The sequence below is a fragment of the Pygocentrus nattereri genome, chromosome 16 (genome assembly GCF_015220715.1).
Source record: "Pygocentrus nattereri isolate fPygNat1 chromosome 16, fPygNat1.pri, whole genome shotgun sequence".
NCBI lineage: Eukaryota > Metazoa > Chordata > Actinopteri > Characiformes > Serrasalmidae > Pygocentrus > Pygocentrus nattereri.
This window is the reverse complement of record NC_051226.1, coordinates 14,446,432-14,467,620: the sequence shown is the minus strand read 5'-3', so window position 1 is coordinate 14,467,620 and position 21,189 is coordinate 14,446,432. Positions and strand designations below refer to the sequence as shown.

Here is a 21,189-nt window from a genome sequence, read left to right as displayed (position 1 = left end):
TCCTTTCTATCTCATGTTCACCTTCCTTGCTAAAAGTGGATTATCTTTTATCTCCTCAGATACACCTCCTGAGAATGAATAGCTTACCCATAATGGCTCTCTTAGAAAATAGAAAACTGCTGTTGTCTCTACCTCTAAATTTTAAACATGCTTGCATTTGAGCTTCACGTTTAGGTTTTGGACATTTTTATAGCTTTCATTTTCTAAAATGAAATGTATGCGCACAGTGCCTTTTGCTGCTTCTCTACACCTGTGATTTCCCTCTGAGTCTTTCTGTCTATATGAAAGAAGTAAAATAGTGCTTTCATTTTGAATGCATTGCAATTTTTTCTTAGTAAGAGTGCAGACAGATTCATAAGGAATTCAGAGCACAAATAGCTTATTAGTATTATTATTATTATTATTATTATTCATTTGAGCAACAAAAGAAGGCAACTCAAGGTGAAGTACATTCCTATCCATGTGTGTGCTAATTCTGAATGGTAGTTTGTGACACAAATAAAAATAAAACTACACATTTCTGTCTCTGTTACATCACATTCTTTACATATTAAGGTAAATATAACACCATCATTAAGAAAACAAGTTATTAATGCAGAAGAGTAGATTAAAAGGCAGAAACAGATGCTTTTTTTGGCTTGTGATAAAAGGGTTGAGACTAGAAAACACCAACACAGACTATTCAAGGCCACTGCACCCTGCACTGGCAACAACCTGAACAGCTTCTCCATGTCTGCAGCTTTACATAGCAGACATTAGATCTGCACTGCAGATGACCGGAGTGGGTAAAACCTCCCAGACACTACCTCAGCTATGGTTGGAGAGATCAGATGTGATGAAACTGAGAAGTCTGATAAACAGGAGCAAGATAGATTGATGCCCTGTCTGAGAGATAAGGCACCCTGCTGGCTTCTGATAGCAACATAAAGGAAAATGAGGTCAAGTCGCTCATTAAAAGGCTTCTTTCATGCCAAGTGTAAAAGACCCACATTCTGCAAAGATCTGTGCTTATCAAGGGGTTAAATCTGATCTAAACGTACAGTGGAAACGCTCCTGGTCTATCGTACTATCTAGACGGAGAGAACAGCCAGCAAATGCCAGTCATGCACTTTTGAAGCAAGCTCATATCAGACGGGGTGCGCCGCCATCAGCCCCTCTCACGCAGGGGGGTGGGGAGACGGACTAAAAACCTCCCTTGAAATTGGATTTCTATCCTCGGAGATTAAGATCAGACTTCCACCAAGGCCATATTGGAAAAACATGCTGCCTTAAGCCATTCAGGATTCAAAGTTCAACTGCAGTCATCAGAGCATGTTCACATTTGACCCCGCAGGGCCGGCCCTCTGATCCCCTCTGATCGCTTCCTGAGCGGGACGGCCCGCTGACTGACAGCCTAGAGGCCGCGTGTGTCACCCTCAGGCTCTCCCAGAGCGACCTCTCACTCACACTGATTAACCATCGCAGCCTCTAACAAAGGCGCTCTGTCTACCTAACACAGACATACAGCTATCTACCCAACAAGAGCAATAATTCACAGCTACAAGTAAAGACAATCCAAGGCTTTTTAGCTTAAAAAAGAAATAAATATAATTTGGGGCATAAATCCTTGACCTCACAACTCAATTCATAGTACGGTCTGGAAATATGTTCATTTAAATTACATATCAACATGCTTTTCTCAGTACATAAGAGTTAGTACTTCTAGGACACTGAGCAGCTGCAAGTGTAAAAAAACATATGTTGACTAATTAAAGAGTCTGTAGACAACAACAAACAGTCTGTTTGTGACTGTATAAACTTTACAGCAGCATGTAGGTGTTTAGATGTCAGCCTATTATGCCATTATCTTGTTTGATTAATTGATTTTTACCAATTTACCAGTCTGTCACTTTTTAAATGGTTTATTCTGGCACTGAATTAAAACGCCTTGTAAAAGTTCAGGTGCCCCTGGTCAAATTGCATGTTTTGTTGATTTTGTAAGTGAAAATATGTTAAGACTTCTACAGAGATGACACTTCTGCACTATTTGAAAAAAAAATGCCAAAAAAGTTCCCTGTAAAACTGTGTCAAGACATTTTCTCTTATAAAATCAAGAAAATGCAATTTGACTAGAGTTGTTCAAAATTTTGCATACAAGTATATAAATTTTAAGCATTTTGTCCATTACAAGATACATCAGAAAAACTAAATATCTTATTATACGATGAAGTCTCATTACAAAACGCACTGTGATGCCATATTTCGGCCATTATGATCACCCAAAATTCAACATTATTATAAAGATACACTATTATTAAAATAAAATAAAAAAAGCTTTTATTTGCGTTTGAAAATGGCTCAAGAATTTATGTGCTCATTACAAAATGAGCACATATTTTGTTGAGCATTAATGTAATCAATTATGATCGATATAGCAGTTGAGCCACCACCCTCATATGCATATTTACACTCCTAAATTCAATAAAGTCACTGTACAACAAACTGTTATCATAAATTTCCTCTTTGCCAGTCTCATTTAACATCCATACTTATGGCTATCCAAACAGTTTTGAAGTGGTTGCTGCTGATATGATCTAGTTTACTGACAGCTATGCAGCTGCTTTCTTCTTGAGATTAAATTCTCCACACTGTGGGTGTATGATTACTTTAACACTCTACTTTACATCACGATTGGAGCCAAAATGCCTGACTGCTGACAGACTGTTTGTTATTTCGTTCTCCCTTTAGTTGCATCGGTAGGTTGGACAGAAACCGGCTCTTTGTTTAAGTGAATCCGCAACTGTTGAGTCATAAAACTGAGTCACACAGGAAAGAGCTGTGAGCAGCATTGCTTCATTTTCTCTCACTCATTCTTCCTGTAAAACCTTCAGATTAGTTGACAGCTCCTCTACTTCATCTAAAACGTTTCACATCCTACTGTCCTGACTCAAAGCTCCGGGGAAATGAACTGCGCTTTACAGTGTGGCAATGCCTTTCATGCACACCCATGTGAAAACCACATTCTAATCTCCTGCTAGGATCTTACCTCTAATCATTGTTTACTGTACATTCCTCTCTTTCTCTCAGTCTCTCTCTCTCTTTGCTCTCATGCTTTTAAACATCTTATTTTCTCCATTTCTCTCCCATTGCTCTTTCATATCCCACATAAACACGAACATTGTTTTGATGTTCCTCTACGTTCTGTCAGTTCATCATGTTAAATACCACTAATTCGTACTCTCCTGCCTGCGCCTGCACAAATGGAGCTATCTCAGGCCCGAGCTGTCCAAGCAGTTGGACCACTCCTGTGCCTTATTTTGTCTTCCCGCTCCCACTCTACAGGGATCTGACTCCAGTTGTAAAAACATGGCTTTAGATGCTTGTTTTAAAGAGCCCTCTCACGAGCAAGTGAAAGCTGAGACTGGGAGTTTGTAACAAAGAGGCCTTACAGGAAGACCACGAAAGTCAGGACGGTTTTCCATGAAGGTTCGTGTTTTTGTTTTAGTCTATTTTGCCAGAACTCCTGAAACACAAACTCATACTTGGTTTTGGCTATAGCTTTTCGCTTCCTTGCTTGGAATCAAATATGTATGCTCAAATCTTACCAATACTCCAGAACAACACTAGCACAACATCTGTTTAAGATGCTATGACTGCGGTACTACATTACGATTCAAAAGTTTGGAATTAATGTTTTCAGTAATATAAAACCATTTCAGTTGTGGAAAAATGTATAAAATAAGTCTAATTTGCAAGGTCTCAAACAATTAGTACGCAAAAAAAGAAAAAAGAAACTATGCAGAACGATGAATATAGATTCATCACTGAGCTGTAGATATACAATATCTTGATATCTAAAATAACTAACAGTGAATTACTATTAATATCCAGTAAATTCACAATAAATTCATTATAATTTTAACATCCAAAAGGTCTTGCATGGTGATAAATATAAAGGCCCATAAACTGATAAATTACTAGGTATGTGTGATCGGAGTCTGCCAAGATCAGAATCTGCCAAGATTGGAATCGTCAGATTTTTGCTCCAAACGTGATCGGAGTAACTGCTGTAGTTGAATGCTGCTACCCCTATACCAAAATGTCATAGCACAATTTTTCATGATTGCTTAGAAGCCAAATATGTATCCATAGTGCCAAGTACCCAGTTGCTTCAGTTTTTAACTTTATTTGTTTTATGTTATTTGAATACACAACAGATTTTTCATTTAAATGCTATTTACGTTGGGACTAACATAAAATACTGGAAATGAGCTCGCATGGTTCATATGGTCATAAACATTGATCAAAAATATTGGCGGTTGGGCAATTTTGCTTTAAAGAAATTAGAATTGGCCATAACAAAATTATCACTGTTGCTCCCTTAGAACTAACTACTTGCTGTATAAATTCTGCATAATTACTGTACATTATTTATACTACTTTTTATTTACCTAGTTGTTCTCAAATTACCTAATACATAGAAATAAAAAAAAAACACAAAAATACCTGTATGTGTGTAGTTTATATTTTTAGCAATATATGAGTTATTGTAAAAAATAATGAAAAACATTATTATTTTGGCAAGTGATTCCAAACTATTAAACAATAGTGACGATACATCACAGGAGTCCAGCTTATTAAGTTTGGATAAATGCAAACAGGGCACAACAGCAGAACTGAACACTTATTTCAAACTCACATATATAGTAGTATTCTCTGCCAGGTCGGAATTCAAAGCCCAGAGAGAACGGCGTGAAGAGCTGGAACTTTTCGGAGAACTTTAGAGGTCCGTTGGGTGAGTGAGGCCGGTTACACTCCCAGCGCTTGAAGCCTGTGGCCGTGTGGTCACAGGAGCTGTAGCCATCGTAGTTCACCATGTAGAGCATGTAGCGCTCGGTCCTCTCCTCTGGCACTGAGTCCATGTAGTGAGGACAGTAGACATCCAGGTAATCATTTATACACACATCAATGTGATAGTCTCCTCTGTAGAATCTGTGGGGAAAAAAGAGACAAATTTACAACCCTCCGCTAGAACAGATGCAGACATTTAATATCCCACCTGTGCTTGTCCTCATTTAGTCCTTTTTTACGAGTCATGCACATACGCTGCTCTGCAACAAGGCAGCTTGCAGAGGAAGGCTCTTAGTTAAGGGTAATTATAATAAAAGTGAAGAAACCTAAATCATCTATCTCTGCTGAGGATCAGAGGAGAAATTAATAATCCTATCTTTGACATCAGTGCTTTAAACACTCTTAAAATATGAGGCTTTTATGGATGAAACCTGACATTTTGAATGATTGCACTCAGAGGAATTTCAGAGCAGGGGAAAAATGTGCATCTCTGGCCCACTATTTCAGATTTACATCTTGTTTATTGTGAAATGTGAAGACCTCGGGAGTATCTAACCAAGCACGAGCGTCGGCGGGATATGCAAGGTATTCGTTCCTGAGGAAGCAATTGAAAAACATATACTCCCCAAGGCACCATATAAGGCTGCATTTGAACAGCTTTAGCAGAGATGAACTGGGTTGGCTTAGCGATGGAGCTGACATGTCCAGAAGTTCTGCTTGCTTACAGACTCTATTGTAACACCTAGAATTCAGTGTTATCGCTGGTGATTAAATATTGTGTTATTCAATTTTCATTATTTTCACTCATAGATATTCTATTAAAAGAGTGGATTCAAAACATCTACACAAGTGCACTCTTAAAAAGATGTTCTTCAAGAGTTCTTCAGTAAAGGGAATGGTTCTATCTATAACCATGAATTTTATATAGAACTATTTCATGCTTAAATAGTTATTTGCATAGTAAAAGGGCTCTTCAGATTGATGAAGAATGTGTTGTATAAGGTTCTACATTGAACCTTTTTGAAAATGGTTCTGTATAGCAACAAAGGACTCTTCTATTGTTATAATATTTGTAACAATACAACAACCCTTTTTGGTGCTATATAAAAATGGGCCAACCCCAACATATAATGGTTTTTAATGATGGTTCTGGTCTGGTTAGTGTCCAGATTAAGACCCTATAGAAAATCTCACATTTAACACAAACTAGCCTGGCAATGTTTTTCAGTTGTTTGAAGCCATTAGTACTGAGTGAAACAATACTGACTCTTTTCTGTGCTACACACAAAACTTCAACATTTAACAAAATCAAAGAGAAAAGCTCATTTCAAATTGGTTTATCTATTTGTTTAATCATTTGAAAGACTGTTAAATGCTTAATCTTTTGAATTATAGGCTTGGCCCATATTGTTTTGCCCAGGAGTGTATATTCTATTCATTCTCCATCAATCTGAAGAACCATTTCACCATGCAAAGAACCATTTAAACATGATAAGTTCTGTATAGAAATCCTGGTTCTAAATGTTACCACTGCCTTGACTAAAGATCCCTTGAAAAACCATCTTTTTAAAAAGAGTGTAAAAGAGGGGATATTGTATTGTGATTTGAAATGGGAGAGGATGGAAAGGGAGGTTACCTTTGGAAGAAGCCCAGGAATTTTGTTTTGGCCAAAAACCTGGCACATCCTTTACTGAATATTATTGAACTTTAAGATTAAGATTTGCATTTGATGAAAAGTGATTGTTGTGCAGTGTCTTGTTTGCGGTAATAAAACATTGAACATTTTTAACAGTTTTAAAAATAGAACACAGAGAACAAATTCAGAAATGCAGTTTCAAATTTGTACATACAGAAGGTTAATGTTAATTACATATGTAATAGCACATCCAAACAAAAGTAATAACTCAGTTTCTGTGGTTTAATGTAACACAGCACAGAGTCATGTGCTATTGCCTGGGCATGCATGACAGAACGATGTGATGATGTTTGTGGCTCGGGGGGGAGATTTCAGAGTGCCGGGTGACTCACTAAACCCAGAAGTCACTAAGCCCAAACCAGTGCATGCTCAACAGCCACCCTGGAGAGAGCCAGACGAGCTCCTGAGGTTAGTGCTGAGATCCTGCTGTGGACAGCAGCACAGCTGGGTGCGCTGACACAAAGATTTCCACTCATTAGAGACAATAAAAGACTATTGAGCACAGATGGAGCTCAAGAGCTATCAGATTATCATTACGTGGATTTCAGATGCACCGCTGGAATACGGAGTGTGTGCATGCTGGTTTGGGAGCCCGGCACTGGGGTGCCTGTATATGAATATGTGCAACTCAAACTCCATATGCACAAAACTTGAGTTATTTCCAAGAATTAGTGTTCCACTAGCTACTTTAACCTAAATGAGAACAAAAACCAAGCTAAAAGAAAACACTGTCTTGTACTTCAAATCTCATTTTATTAAAATAATGCATATTCAGATTTTCCTATGTTGTACAATCACTTCACAAATCATCCCAATATTTGGAAGTTCTCCATCTGACATGCCAGCATGTTTAAACTGCTGTTTCTTCTGCCTCATTCCATCTGTCATGGGTCATCAGCAGTGAAAACTCAGCTATTTCCTCAGCCACGTTATTAGCGTCTAACATTTCCTGTAATTCCAGAAAGGATGATTCTGCTTGGGGCGGCCGCTGAAGACACAGCGTCAACATCTGTCTCCGAGCCCCGAGACAGCTCTGCTGACTGAAGTGGTGTAAGTTACACCTACGCAGCTATTATCACCCAGGGAAACTCCATGGATATTCTTCAATACCCCAATCTGGCCTTCAAATTAGCTGCAAATGACCTGAGTCAAAGCATTGCACCATTCACTTATTAACTGGCTCCATCCTGAGACAGTCACTGGCTTTGCTGAGAGTACCAACAACAGGTTTTTTGCTGAAGGATACTTAGTGGTTATCTTTCTCAGATCAAGGCAAAATTTGCGTCAAATATGGAAAAAAAAACAGCAGAAGATCACTTTGCTCTTTGGACCAGGCAAAGAGGCTGGAAAAATAAGCAAATAACAATTAACAACATTGCACTGCATGATAATAAACCAAATGCCACCTCATTCGTACGTTTTTAGTGACTAAGGTCTGCTCTACTGATTCATAAAGAGAGCTGACCCCATTAGACTACAGGAACAAAACAAACAACACATCAACATGACACTCATTCATTTCTTCATTCTTTCGGTGAGGAGCGATGGCCCGGCTGCTCAATAAGCCACACAATGCAATCGCAATTCATCATTAAGATTAAAAAAGGAGTTCATTAGCTACATCTATCACAGCTTCTTACGCAAACACACAGAACACAGTCAACCCCATAGCAAGATGTGCAACAAAGCATTCACGTTAACGATAATCCTATTCATACACATGCTGCCTCTCACTCTTTCTCTCCCTCTGGCCTGGCTCACAACAAGGATTGATAGGTGATGACCTGGGCAGGCTACTGTCTGAGAAAAGGCCCGAGACTTGGCATGAAAGCTCTCCTGGTGTTTGTAGATTACCATGAGTGAAACTAGGTCAAAACAAGGTCGGATTCCTGAGTTTGAACAATAGAGTGAAGGATGAAGGAGGTGCCTGACTCAATAATCTTTCAGAGAACAAACGACAAAACTACCACATTGTTATCTATATCTACATCAAAGGCAACTAATGGGGCCCTTGACACCTAGACTTCTTATTTAATTATCAAATTTAAGCGGCAATAATAGCATTTTACAGGCTTTGAATATGCAAATACTTTTTCAAAATCTTCCTTAGGGCAGCTGACAGAAAAGATATGTTTTTTATAAGATTTTTATATATGTATAAGATAAGAATTTTAGCATTTCCTTCTTACATTTTTCCAAATGCAGATACAAGACATAAGACTTTCTGCTGTCATACAAGCGAAATCTCTTTTCAAACACACTTTCACTTCCTATAGTGTCCTAATCTATAGCTTCAAAAATTGTTTTCTAAAATTTGAAGATCTTGCTGGGGTGGTACTTGCAGAGCAGCTCCTGTGCTGTATGAACTCAGCTGCTGCTTGTACTATCATTTGAAACTTGCTGTAAAACTGTTTCATTCACAAAATAAATAAATACATTTTAAAAAATGGAAAAATGCTAATATTCCCATCTATATTCCCAGTTGTGATGAGGCTAAATTGACATATTTGAGATAATCCATCTAATTTATTGTGCATCCATAGATAAGACTCTTATCGTAAATTTACAGTGAATATTTTTCTGATTTATATTTTCTGAATATCTTCTGAAATTATGAAGTTATGTTTTGCACTCTGAGGTGAGTTGATGCCTGGAATAATTTATAATGATTTAAAATAAACCAGCTACAATGTAAGTTTTTCCTATATTAATAATAACTGCTCTGTTTAAAGGCTTTTGCTACAAATTTTGTGGCTCAAAAAAAGCTTCTGTATACTACACAGGGAACTTGAATAAATGAGTGAATAAATGAATAAATATTTGAGTATTCAAATTATTTGGGGCAGAAGTAGAATTATTGTTTAGTAACTACAAGAGGTATAATGATACACTCAGCTCACAATCTCATTAGACTGACAATACTGTGTTCGTAATTCACTGCTGCTGCAGAACCCAATAAAGAGATTCGATCTGGAAGTTGATTGCAACCTTTAATGTATTAGATAGATAATTAAAAGAATGCAGCTAATACTGTCCCTGCACAGTGCCTTAATATATTGTGGTTAAAAAATTATGGTTAAATTTTATTGTTACACACCTAAAAATTACTATGAATAATTCAGTAACTATATAACATGCATGTTATATAGTTGTGCAGAGAGAGGTCTACATATTAGCTGTAACCACATATTAGCCTTTAGGGTTTAAAAGGTTAAGTAATGTTAAACTATCAAAGAAATACATCAAGAAACGAGCAGGTAATATAATAATGCAACAGACGTTGGCAGGAAAGAGCAGCCCGTCATCTCTCAACCGGCACGATACAGCTGCACAGTGTTAAAGCCTTCGGCCCACCTGTCCTCACTCAACCAGTGCTTAATCTCCCAAGCCTCTAGAGGGAGCTCTTTAGATAATTACTGCCGTGTCTCCCTCGGGCACAGGTCAGCTAAGCCTGTGGCCCTGTGGTCCTTTCAGAACCACAGATGGACGGCCTCCTCCTCGTATTACAGCTCCCTGAGCGCTGCTGGAGCACTCATGCACAGTTGGTCTATCATTCACTCAGTGGAGGCAGTGGCACATCTTCTACTGCCTCGCATATCACTCATTCTCTCCTTCCAAACGAATGTCTGTCCAGAAGCATTAATGTTACGCACACACAATAGACTGCCAGGACTCCATGCTGAGCTGGCCTGGCAAAAGCCTCAAAAGACAGATGAAGGTAGGAAAAAAAATGAATAAATAAGAAGCGGCTCTCATTTCCCAGGGAACAAATGCTCATTCTAGGAATTCTATGCATACAGATAAGAAAGATTGCTCTTTACACAGAAAATGCATTGATGTTGGTGGGAAATGGCTCTATATTTGGATTAGGTCTGGACAATATATCATGTGATAACTGTTACTGTGGTATCAGCCTTTGCAATACCGGTATCACAAAAGTTGGCAAAATGAAAAAATGAGTATCACATATGATGTATAACCAAGTGCAGGCACAACATAAATGAGCCTTAATGCGACTGCATTATGCCACGATGTGACTGAATTTAATACTGAATTGCCTGAGATTTCAGCTTGCATAAAATGCCCATATCCCTGTCCTCTAACTGAGTACTTGTGAGGCAGTGTTAATAAAGTGAAATTCATTCCCACTAACAATCTACAGGTTTGTGAAACAAACACTCACAAAATTGGATGCATTTTGCAGCGTGTTATGTACAGAACTGGCTCATATAACATGCTGACAAAATGAATCCGATTTTCTCTTTAAACTAGAACTGAACGATCGCTTTAAACTCAAAATCACAGTCTGAAAGCATGTAGTTTTCAAATTACAAGATTTGATTTTAATTCTAGCCTATATTCTGAACAACAGTGTCTTGACAATTCACAAGTGGGGAAACATAACCTACATAACCAGCTTGTGATCTGTCTGTAGATGAAGCAACTTAAACTAACCACAACTAAAAGTCAGTCTGACACATTATGTCCAGCATTCAAGCCTCAAGCCCAAAAAGAATTATAAGTGTTCTTGGTCATTTATTGAAAATAATCAGTTTAAACCAAGATTGCAATATTTGTCAGAAAAATTAAAGTTCAATATTTTCTACCTGAAATGCACTCAAAAGTTGTAGCACAAAGGGCCCTGAATGTTTCACCATGTGCTGTGACCATCCTAACCAATCACAGATGCCCTTTCTGTGTTTGGAATTAATCACTGGATGCACATTATCCATCAAATGTAAATAACTTTGGTAAAAAAATAAATAAAAATGTAGCAATATAACTGCAATACAGTGTTTTGGCCATATCATGCATTCCTCATTTGGATAATAGAAAAACAGCAATTTGGATAGATTTGTGGCTGAAAGACAAAGTGAGAAAAAAGACAGCGGGATGAAAAAGATCTGTGAGAATGATGGACAGGAAGAGAGTGAGTGAATGAGTGAAAATAGCTATATCAGTAAGGGTGAGACTGGCACATGCTTTACATGTACAATATGTGGAAGATATTCACTGTGCTGCAGGTTAATCTGGCCAGTCTCTTGTCACTGTGTGAGTGTGTGCTGCAACATGGTGAATGTCACTCATCACCCCCCACCCCCAACCAGGGTTACAGCACTCCCACTGTGGTTAACCCAAGGGGCTTTCAACTAATAGCACATACACACAATGCTGTTTCATGCATGTTTCCATCAAGCGGTCTCGTAACATTGCACTTGTGTTCTTTTAACGCACGCAAAAGTGCTTTCACACTCCACATACTTTCAGCTGTGCATGGCCCTGTGCACTGTTAAACTAATGCACTGCTCTAAAATAAAAAACCTCATCAAATAGAGTGGACCCCTTTGAGCAAGGAGCATGGACCAGACTGACTAGAACGAGTGCCTGTCACATTGAGACCTCTGTGAGGTCGGAACCTTAGGTCGGAAGCCATGGATTGCTTATTATTAATGAAGGCCCCATTATTCAGGAGAGGCCGAAAAAGGGTGATGGCACTGACCCTTAGGTCATCCATCTTGGGGGCATCTGCGAAGGAGTGGGAAGTGTGCTTGAACATGGGAAATAGCTAAAATCTCCTGCCCTGCCCAACAAGAACAAATAACCTTTTCAGCAAAACAAACAAGCAGTCGAACCACAACAACAAGCAACAGGAGCAGAGTAGAAGTCTAAGTCAGAGAATGCCAAAGCATGATATTTTACCAGAGGCACAACCTCAAACTTGTCTTGCCTGGTGGACAAATGGCTTTTATAATTACCGGGTATTTTCTTTTATAGTCAACAGTCAGTTAGTATCTAAATGTTGCATTTTTAATGTCTGAAGTGTTCTATTCAAGACTACATTGTTAACAATTGTTATCTGACAAAGAAAAAAGTTCAAAATAAAGTTTCACCACTGTGGCTGGTCTATTATTAGATATATTTTTTACTATTATGGTCTATATGGCGTATTACTTGCAGTTAGCACTATCAATGCAGTTAAGGCTAATATAACGTACAGACCTAACTCAGCAACTACAATAACCAAGGTTAACTTTCAAGTACTTTTACTTTTAAGTAAAAGGATGTGTTACCTTGCTAAGGCAAAGTTCTGGGTTCCAAAATATGTTTTTATTTTAAATGTAAATGAATATTGGTTAATTTTTACAAAACAATATTTCACTACAAATTAAATCTATATATTTAATTTTTGGTAACGTTTCAGGTTACAGGAGCATCACAGTGCTCTTATAACACATTTATTAAGCCTTAACAACCCAGGAGTTGGTAATTAACTGGCTAATTATAACTGCATTATTAAGCAGCAACTACAGTGAACCACCCTTACTCTTGGTATTGACTTAGTCTAAATAAGGTTTAAGATCAGTATAAGCACTCAGGAACCTATTTAATTCAGTCCTTGCTACTGATGAACAATGTAATGATGGGCAGCCAGTTAAATGGTGCTAATTTTTTTAATTAGTTGACTTGATTGGTTTAATTTTTTAATTAGTTAGTTGACTTGATTGGTTTAATAGGGACAAAATAATGGACACCTAAAATGTGGTGCAAAAGATTATGATGTACATTATTAAAATAAAAGTGCACTGGAGAACATTTAATTCACCCTAGTTACTGTGTAATAAGGCAGTAATAAGCAGCTAGTTCATTACATACTATTAAGTGCACTACAATAGCACAATAATGTCCCCCTTCTGAACCTTTACCACTTTTTAACAGAATTGGAGGACATGAGGGGCATATGTCACAGGCAACAAAAAATGACCTGTTCACATAGATGTAGACATGCAAACAAAGATTTGTCTCCCAAGGCAGCTCTATCTCAGTCTGCAGCCCACCCCAGAACACTTTCCTAGGCCTTAGGCAAAGCTGCTCTGCACCCAATCAAGTCAATGCTGAATCAATTAAAATAAAGGAAGCAGTTAGCAAACCACAAAACCTGGCTGCAAATCAACAAGCCATGCTAACTGTCCACAGTGTTCACTCACTCATTTACGGGCTATTTGAAATACAGTCAACGGTGCAGCATGCATTAAAACCACTGTGTGGGAATATCGCTGGGGTGTTTTTTTTTTTAAGCTAAGACTCAATCGATCTACAGAGAGGGCGGAGGTGGAAGAGTGATACGATTGCCGTCTGAAGTAAGCACAGAGCAAGAGCTAGAGGGTGGTCCGTGCACTGGCCGGTTGACCGTTTTTATCTTCAACAAACGCAGCAGCTACAGAAAAAACAGCACATGTAATGTCATGTAACATCTAAACATAGAGTGCCCTCAGAGTGCCGAGCATGCTCAGGCCCCAAACACCTGGCACCCTCAATCTCCCCCTGCCTGCCCAGCCTGACTCCCTCAGAGCCTGTCAGAGCCTCCTCCATCAGCCAGCCGGCCTGCAGGGCCCACAGCCAGAACACACACACAACCACAGACGCGTACACATGTTTTACAAGCTTTGATGAGACAAGCTCTAAAAGGTTCATATTCATTTGTCTTCATATTAGGGCTGGGCAATACTATAATATTTATCATTATCATGACAAATGATGTCACAGCATGCTTTTCTGAACTTATTGTGGATATTGTAGTTCTGTATAATTATGGTTAGTGTAGTTATATATATATATATATATATATATATATATATATATATATATATATATATATATATATATATATAACATCAATTAAAATCACTGTACAGTTTATAAAAGCATTCTTTAAATGGCACTACTGGGACATTTTTGTCTGTTCTAACTGATCTAATCTCAGGAGAATTAAATATAGTGTATCGTGTGAATGTTTTGAAATGCCACGGTGTTGTATTTTATCATTACAACATTATAATCAAATAAACTCTCTTTCATATTCATCAATGCTAAAAAAATCTATCATATCAATACAACTATACTTAACTGCTTCTGCTACATTTCCACCAAAATACTGTAGCATAATTATGCATGACTAAGGATGTTAAATGGCTTGTTAAGGAGCAAATAAAGTAATTTATATTGCAACTTTGACTAATAAAAAGCATTAGCACTAATGTATTTCATGTGTTCATGTATCCCATACAGTGTTAGCTTTGTGTATTCAGGCTAATAAAAATCAGCCAAAACATACATTAAAGTTGCAACATTTTCTACTTCTGCAAAGTTAGCCCTGCTCAGATATGAGGTTTTGTTATGTCAGTGATGATCTGATGTATTTAGTTATGCTAAGCAGAGAACAAATGATTTCAACTTACATTTTGGGAAAAACCTTACGTTTTATATCTTGAATAGACAAAAGGCTGCTAATGAACAGTATATATACTTCAAGACCTTCACCAACTGTCTTACAAGACAAGCAACTCTTTAACTTACAATAACATCTTCAAAATTTCATGTAAATTTGGCCAGACATTGCCTGAGGTGAATAAGTCTGGCAATTTCTTGAGAAGCAACACCTGCAGGCCTCATTTGAATTTCCCTCATCCTCCGCTTGGAGGGATCAGCTCAGTGATGCGGCGCATATTGTGCTGGATGGACAGCATGGCCAAATTGCAGTTTGAGCGAGAGCCAGCGTTCCAGACCACAGCCAAGTCCGCTCCTCTTTCCCCCACCCTGGCCACGGCCATCGCAGGCCTCTCATAAACACCAGGATTTACCATCTCCATCTGATGATAGGTGATAAAGCAGGAAAAAGCACCTTTCCATAAATCAGCTCAGCCCTGCCTCTGTCCCACATCCTACAGCTCAGACCAAACAGTGCGCCGCCTAATGCATGGAGATGCCTGAGAATAGGAGTGCAAGCGACATATGTTTTTTATCTCCTTTCGATCAGGCAGGAAGGTGGACATGAGGAATGTGTGTGTGTGTGTGTGTGTGTGTGTGTGTGTGTGTGTGTGTGTGTGTGTGTCAGGGCGTTCTATGTCTTGACACACTATGCTTCGATCTGGGAGGGGAATGCTCCTCCCATGATCCCACAAACCTTCTTTTCTTCTACATCCTGAACTGAGGACTCCAAGTTCAACATTTTCTGTTCTGAGAAAACGTCCTTTTGGGTTGTGGTTGCATGATTGACATCATAAGATAATATCCTGGTTTAAAATACTATAATTGCAGTGGTATTCTTTGAAGTTATGAATTACAGTCAGCAACACAAATGTAATGAATCCACGCCTGGAATATTGGAGGACAAATTAAATTTTGTGAATGCATCATTATCCTATCAGGGTGTTTAGCTTGCTAGATGTTAATTTGAGGCTAACCGCAAGCTAATATAGAGCTGTAATCCATCAGATATATATAGTTATTTATTTAGCATGCAGACTGGACATGCAAAGCGATTAGCATTGCCCAGTGAAGCACACTCCACCAGATTTAACCTAGTGTCTCATGGAAGTGTTATTGCTATGTGGTAGTTAGGGCTCTATTGTTAGCGCACAAATGCCTTGGCTGTTCTCACTTTAACAGACTTATTGAGTGGCCTTGCCCCAGAGGCAGCAGAGGGGGGACACTGACAGAGCAGAATGCCGAGGTGGCAAGGCTGACATGCACACAATGCTGTGTATTAATACACGACCCATCTGAATGACAGGCATGCCCGTGCCTCACCTGGCCTACAGAGAGCAAGACATGGGAAGATGATAGTTGTGGTACATGCTTCAACTGTCATCCTTCTTTTTCACTTAATACAGCATTTCAGTGCATTTGTAAGTCTTTTCACTGTGGACTCCATAGCTAATCAGAAACAGGGACCTGTTCCATCAATGCACTGTGACACTCAACTGCGTTGAATTTTGATGAACCTTGTTATTGGCCCAAATAAAATAGCTGCAAAACATAAAAATAATAATACAAATAAATTGGTGCATTATTTGCATTGTCCATTTTCTGCTGCTCCTTTAAAACAATTCATTCTGTCAAGTCTGTGAATTGAATTTTTGAAAATAAGCGTATTTTTTTAAGCAAAAGCTCTCTAGTGCATTCCAAAATAATAACCTAATCAAACTATGGTTTCATGATGTAATGTAAGTTTTCATGATGCAATAAACTCTTCCTTAAGGAACTGTAATCATAATTAAGTCAGTATAAAGTCAGAGATTTACACCATTTATTTATTTATTTACTTACTTGCTTGGTTGTATGATTTGTTTGTTTAGTCTAGGAGGAATAAAACTTGTGTCAAGCCAACCTATCTATGTGGTAATGAAAAGAAATAAATAGATAAATAAAGGTCGTTCAGGCCCTGGGTGCCATAGAAGCTCATCCTCAAAGGACCTCTAGAAAATAAAACTCCATTGACAAAATGCAAATGCTGTGAACAACCACCAATCAAAGCAGAAACACTGGGCAAAGCACACTTCACATATCAACACAGCACTGATGCTTACAGCAGATTTTGACAGTGTTTCCAAATTTCTGTATAATTAAATAGTTAAGATGTAATCAAAGTCAGTCAAAGTGGCTTGGTGTGAAATGCTCCATTCTAGAGAAACAGTCAGAATTATTCACAGTTGTGACAGGAACTAGATGTCTGAAGTGTCTTTAAAACCTACCTCACATAAAAACTTACATGAAATTGTTATGAATATGTTGCAAAACATCAGATATATTTTTTATGATAGTTTTGAGAAGATTTTGACCTAAAATATGTTTTTTAAACCACTCATGGCAGAGAGGTACATGCAAGTTGTAAGTTGCACTAATCCCCAAAGATGTATTATGACCAATATATATATAAAAGTTTAGAAGACACATGTAAGGTCACTAATCATTTTGAATAAGTGTTGCACCCATCACCAGCACTGTAAAGATTGTAAAGTTTCTCTACAATGCACAATTTCACAACAAACTTCATTTACATCTCATTAAGTGAATTATGCTAAAAGTTGGTGGAATTTGGTGGAAAAACTGTGAAATTCTCCTTCAACACATCATGATACTCAAAACATATCTACATAACACTTGTTTAATACTGAACTGTCATGACCTAACTGGTGACTCCAAGAACACAGCAGCCTGCATTATGTGACTTGATTTTGCAGTAGAGCCGCTGACAATGCACCTGCCTCTTACAAACAACTGCTCATCTCAAGGGCTTTTAGAAAATAAGCATCATATTTTACTAAACTCTTTCTTGATCAGCTCAACAGCGTTTCAACAGAATCTATAACCAGATAATACAAATGATAAACTGCTTTTATGGAAACCATCCATCCATTCTGCATGCCAAGCACAGTGCACTTAATACACAAGTAGCCACCCCAGCCTATTTCTAGCTGAAAAAACCTTGAGCTAACAACACAAAGACACTCGCTGCTTACTCATCCCTGAGGAGAAAGGGAGGAACAGGTTATTTGAGGAACAGGTTGAGGCGCGCCGCCTCGCGAGCTGCTGACGGACTTAAGCAATGCTGTCAGAGGCAGACTGATGATGTTGCTCTTTCTCACGGCAGGCACAGCCACACTAGTGCTAATCCTCTTCTGCTTCTAATGAAAAGCAGGTGACCACTGATACAGCGGAGAGAGCTCACACACACACACACACACACAAACACCTTAGGCAAGACGTAAGGTCAAACTGGGCATTTGTGTATGGGGTGTGGGGGTCAAACCACAGTAAAATAAACTTTAGTAGAACATAGCAAGCAACCGGCGGTTAGCCTTAACTAGCCAGAGATCTGAATAACTGCAGTATCTGCATCTGCATAAAAGCATAGAACACAAAATGCACAGAGAAACATAGACACATTACACACACACACACACACACACACACACACACACACACACACACACACACACACACACACACACAAACACACACACATCTACCCACACACTCAGAAAAGGCTAGGCCCACATTCAGTGCCCCCATACATAGCATTCCTATGTGCCTGCTGGCTCTTGTCCCTTCACACTTGTCACACTGAAATTCAGCCACTCGAATGTTTTCGAGTCATCTGAAGAGTCTCTTACGGGCCTGTTAGTACGGGGGAAGTGTCAGGTGACAAAGCCAGGCCTGAAGCCTCACTGGGGGGCCTCCCAATCCCCTGCCACTTCAGCCTGTTGTCCACACAATGGCTAATTGGAAAGATCTATGGGGTTCAAAGATCCAAGGTTTAATCAGTATTTAGCACCATCTGGGCTGGAGGCTCCCAACCTCCTCCTGTTTCTCTTTATTCAAGACTTCCTGCTAAAGGCCAGGGACTGGCAAACCCTGCTTCAAAATGGAGACAGACAACAAGAAAGAGATGAGTGCATGCTGCTATTTTTTGTTTTCAACATGTAGTAGGGGAAGAATAATAGTGCCTTTTAAACACTGAACAGATGTGTGGCAGGTTTCTATTAAAAGACTCAGAAAGAAGGGTTATTTTTTACATGGAACAGTAAATTCCCTTCCAATGATCTGGTGCATAGACTAGTGACTGCAACTTGCATGTCTACATTTCATTACAATGTCTGTACTGCTATCAGACAAACATACTGTCGCCTTCAGTCTCTCCTTTGTTTCCTTTGTATCTCACTGCCGGAAAAGCTGTTGTCTCAGTGGAGGCGAACAGTAGTCTAATGAGCCTTTCACAGTGCTGTGGTGTTAGTAGCAAGGGTTGCCAGGTCTTTCACACTGCCGTAGTGGAAGCCACAAGGGCTGCCAGGTCTTTCTTCTGTCAGCAGCTCATGTTGAGGTATTTAACACAGTTTAGACAAAGCTCTTCAGTTGGGAGACAGATGCACCACAATGAACACAAACGCAACACAAAGCACTCTGAAGATTTGGTTATTTTCTCGACAAATCCAAGTGCAAATAGGCCAGGAAGAGAGACAGGCTAAGCAGATTCCAGGAGCACAGAATCCCTCATGACGGAGCTGAAACCAGCTGCATGCATATACTGAAGAATGGGAGGAGGATGGCAACATAGAAGACAAAGCACTTTCCCCCTTCCATAAAAATATAGCACCCGCCATTCTTGTTTACTATGACTACATCTGTGACTCAGTGAACAGAGCTGAATAACTTTCAGCCCATTTGCCATCAAAAAAGCTGGAGAGACATTACAAAATACCATGTTCTACATTATGTCAGAAATTGTTCTAGGTCTACATATCACAACAAATGCAGCTTCTAGCCTTAAGCCATTTCAGAGCTGGCTTTCATCATGTCTTCACATTCTACTCTTCTTTATCAGAGGAATTCCCTACCACATGAGGCTGTTGTGCCGTTGTTTAGAGAAAACATGATCATCTCCATTTCACAGCACTATCATCTTCTTCATCTAAGAGGATTTGAAATGTGAGATGCGGTGCTGGGCTCTGAGCTTTCTCTCTTACTCATGGGTAAGTGTTAGGCATGCTTCCAAACACAAACACATTCTCTGGCCCAGACTCTATTCAAATCTAATGAGACTTAAGCTTGCTCTTCAACACACACCCAATCGGGAAAACTCTCCAGTGCTGCCGTCCGAGGACCTAAACCTGGCTTAGCAGGAAGCTCATGCTCAAAACCGCTAAATCAGTCCTAAGGGATGAGCTCATGAGGGGAAAGCTAAGAGGATATGGAAATAGTTAACAGGAAAGAGACGAAGCATGTTGTTTTATCAGTGGCCTTGGTTGTTGCCGCGTGGGATAAGAGAAATAAAGAGTGAAGAGGAAACCTCTGTTTTGTTGAGGCGGTTGAACAATGCCATGCTGTAACTGATCCAGGTGTGAATATTTTTTAAACTTGCTCTGGCCTTAGTGCGCTTCGCTGCAGGCCAAATAACACAGCAGGGAGGTTGTGTGGTGAGAAGCTGACGTTGAAAGTTTAGAATTTGATCCTGGGTTGGGTTTCTGAATACACATATGAAATGCCAGCTAGGAATTCCCCATAACTGAGCGTATTAACATAGATGCTAGCATTGTCAACAAAAATGCTAAGTGAAAGAATGAATAAACAGAACGGCATTCATTCTCGGCGTGAATCACACATAGGCAGTTTCACCTCCTCCACCCTTAGGAGCTAGCAAGGCCACACTTGTCTCTTCTCCTGTGAGCTGGAACCAGACACCTACTCCTCTTGAAGACGCCATCAAGTTGTCCAGCTTCAGATGATACATGAATGGATACTGTCTGTAGCACATGAGAGAGAGATACCCTTATCGGTTCTCTATGGGGTCTCAGGGAGCATTACTCTTCGAGCTAGCTGTACACTACTGTAGCACCAAAGAGGAGAGTCTCCAGCTCTATCTTTGGAATGTGGGAATCTAATCTGCGAAACACTCCAGCTTGAGAGAAGACCCTCTGCGTTGACAGACTGTCTCTTCAGACGGACACCTTGGGCTGGTGGGGAATGCCAAGGGGCTGCAGTAAGCCCTGATTAGGAACCAGGCTCAAAGCCTCTTCTCTCCACACCTCCCAACCCCCACTAGAGCTGCACAATATGGACTGACTACTTACTTCATATTAGGATCACTAAATGCCTCAAAAATACACTGGACAGTGCTCAATGTAACATGATTAAACATTGGCATGAAATTATTTCATTTGTTGAGTCAGCAAAAAAATCTGGCTAATTAGCATATTGAGGGTTTCAGCGATATCTGTATTGCAAAGGCAAATATTGTGATAATGATTAACAACCAAAATACTGTGCAGCCCTACCCCAACCCCCCACTCAGAGCACTGCCCTCAGCCCTTGACCCCTGAACAGGG

The 21,189-nt window shown here is 39.3% G+C and overlaps 1 protein-coding gene across 1 annotated transcript in view; it reads right to left on the bottom strand.

Moving 5' to 3' along the window:
- The window catches only part of efna5a (ephrin-A5a), a 56,197-nt gene that overhangs the window by 7,748 nt on the left and 27,260 nt on the right, over positions 1-21,189 (bottom strand). Inside the window, exon 2 of the mRNA XM_017718112.2 lies at positions 4,679-4,971. Within this exon, the coding sequence (XP_017573601.1) occupies positions 4,679-4,971 (293 nt within the window). The remainder of the gene's footprint in view (positions 1-4,678; positions 4,972-21,189) is intronic.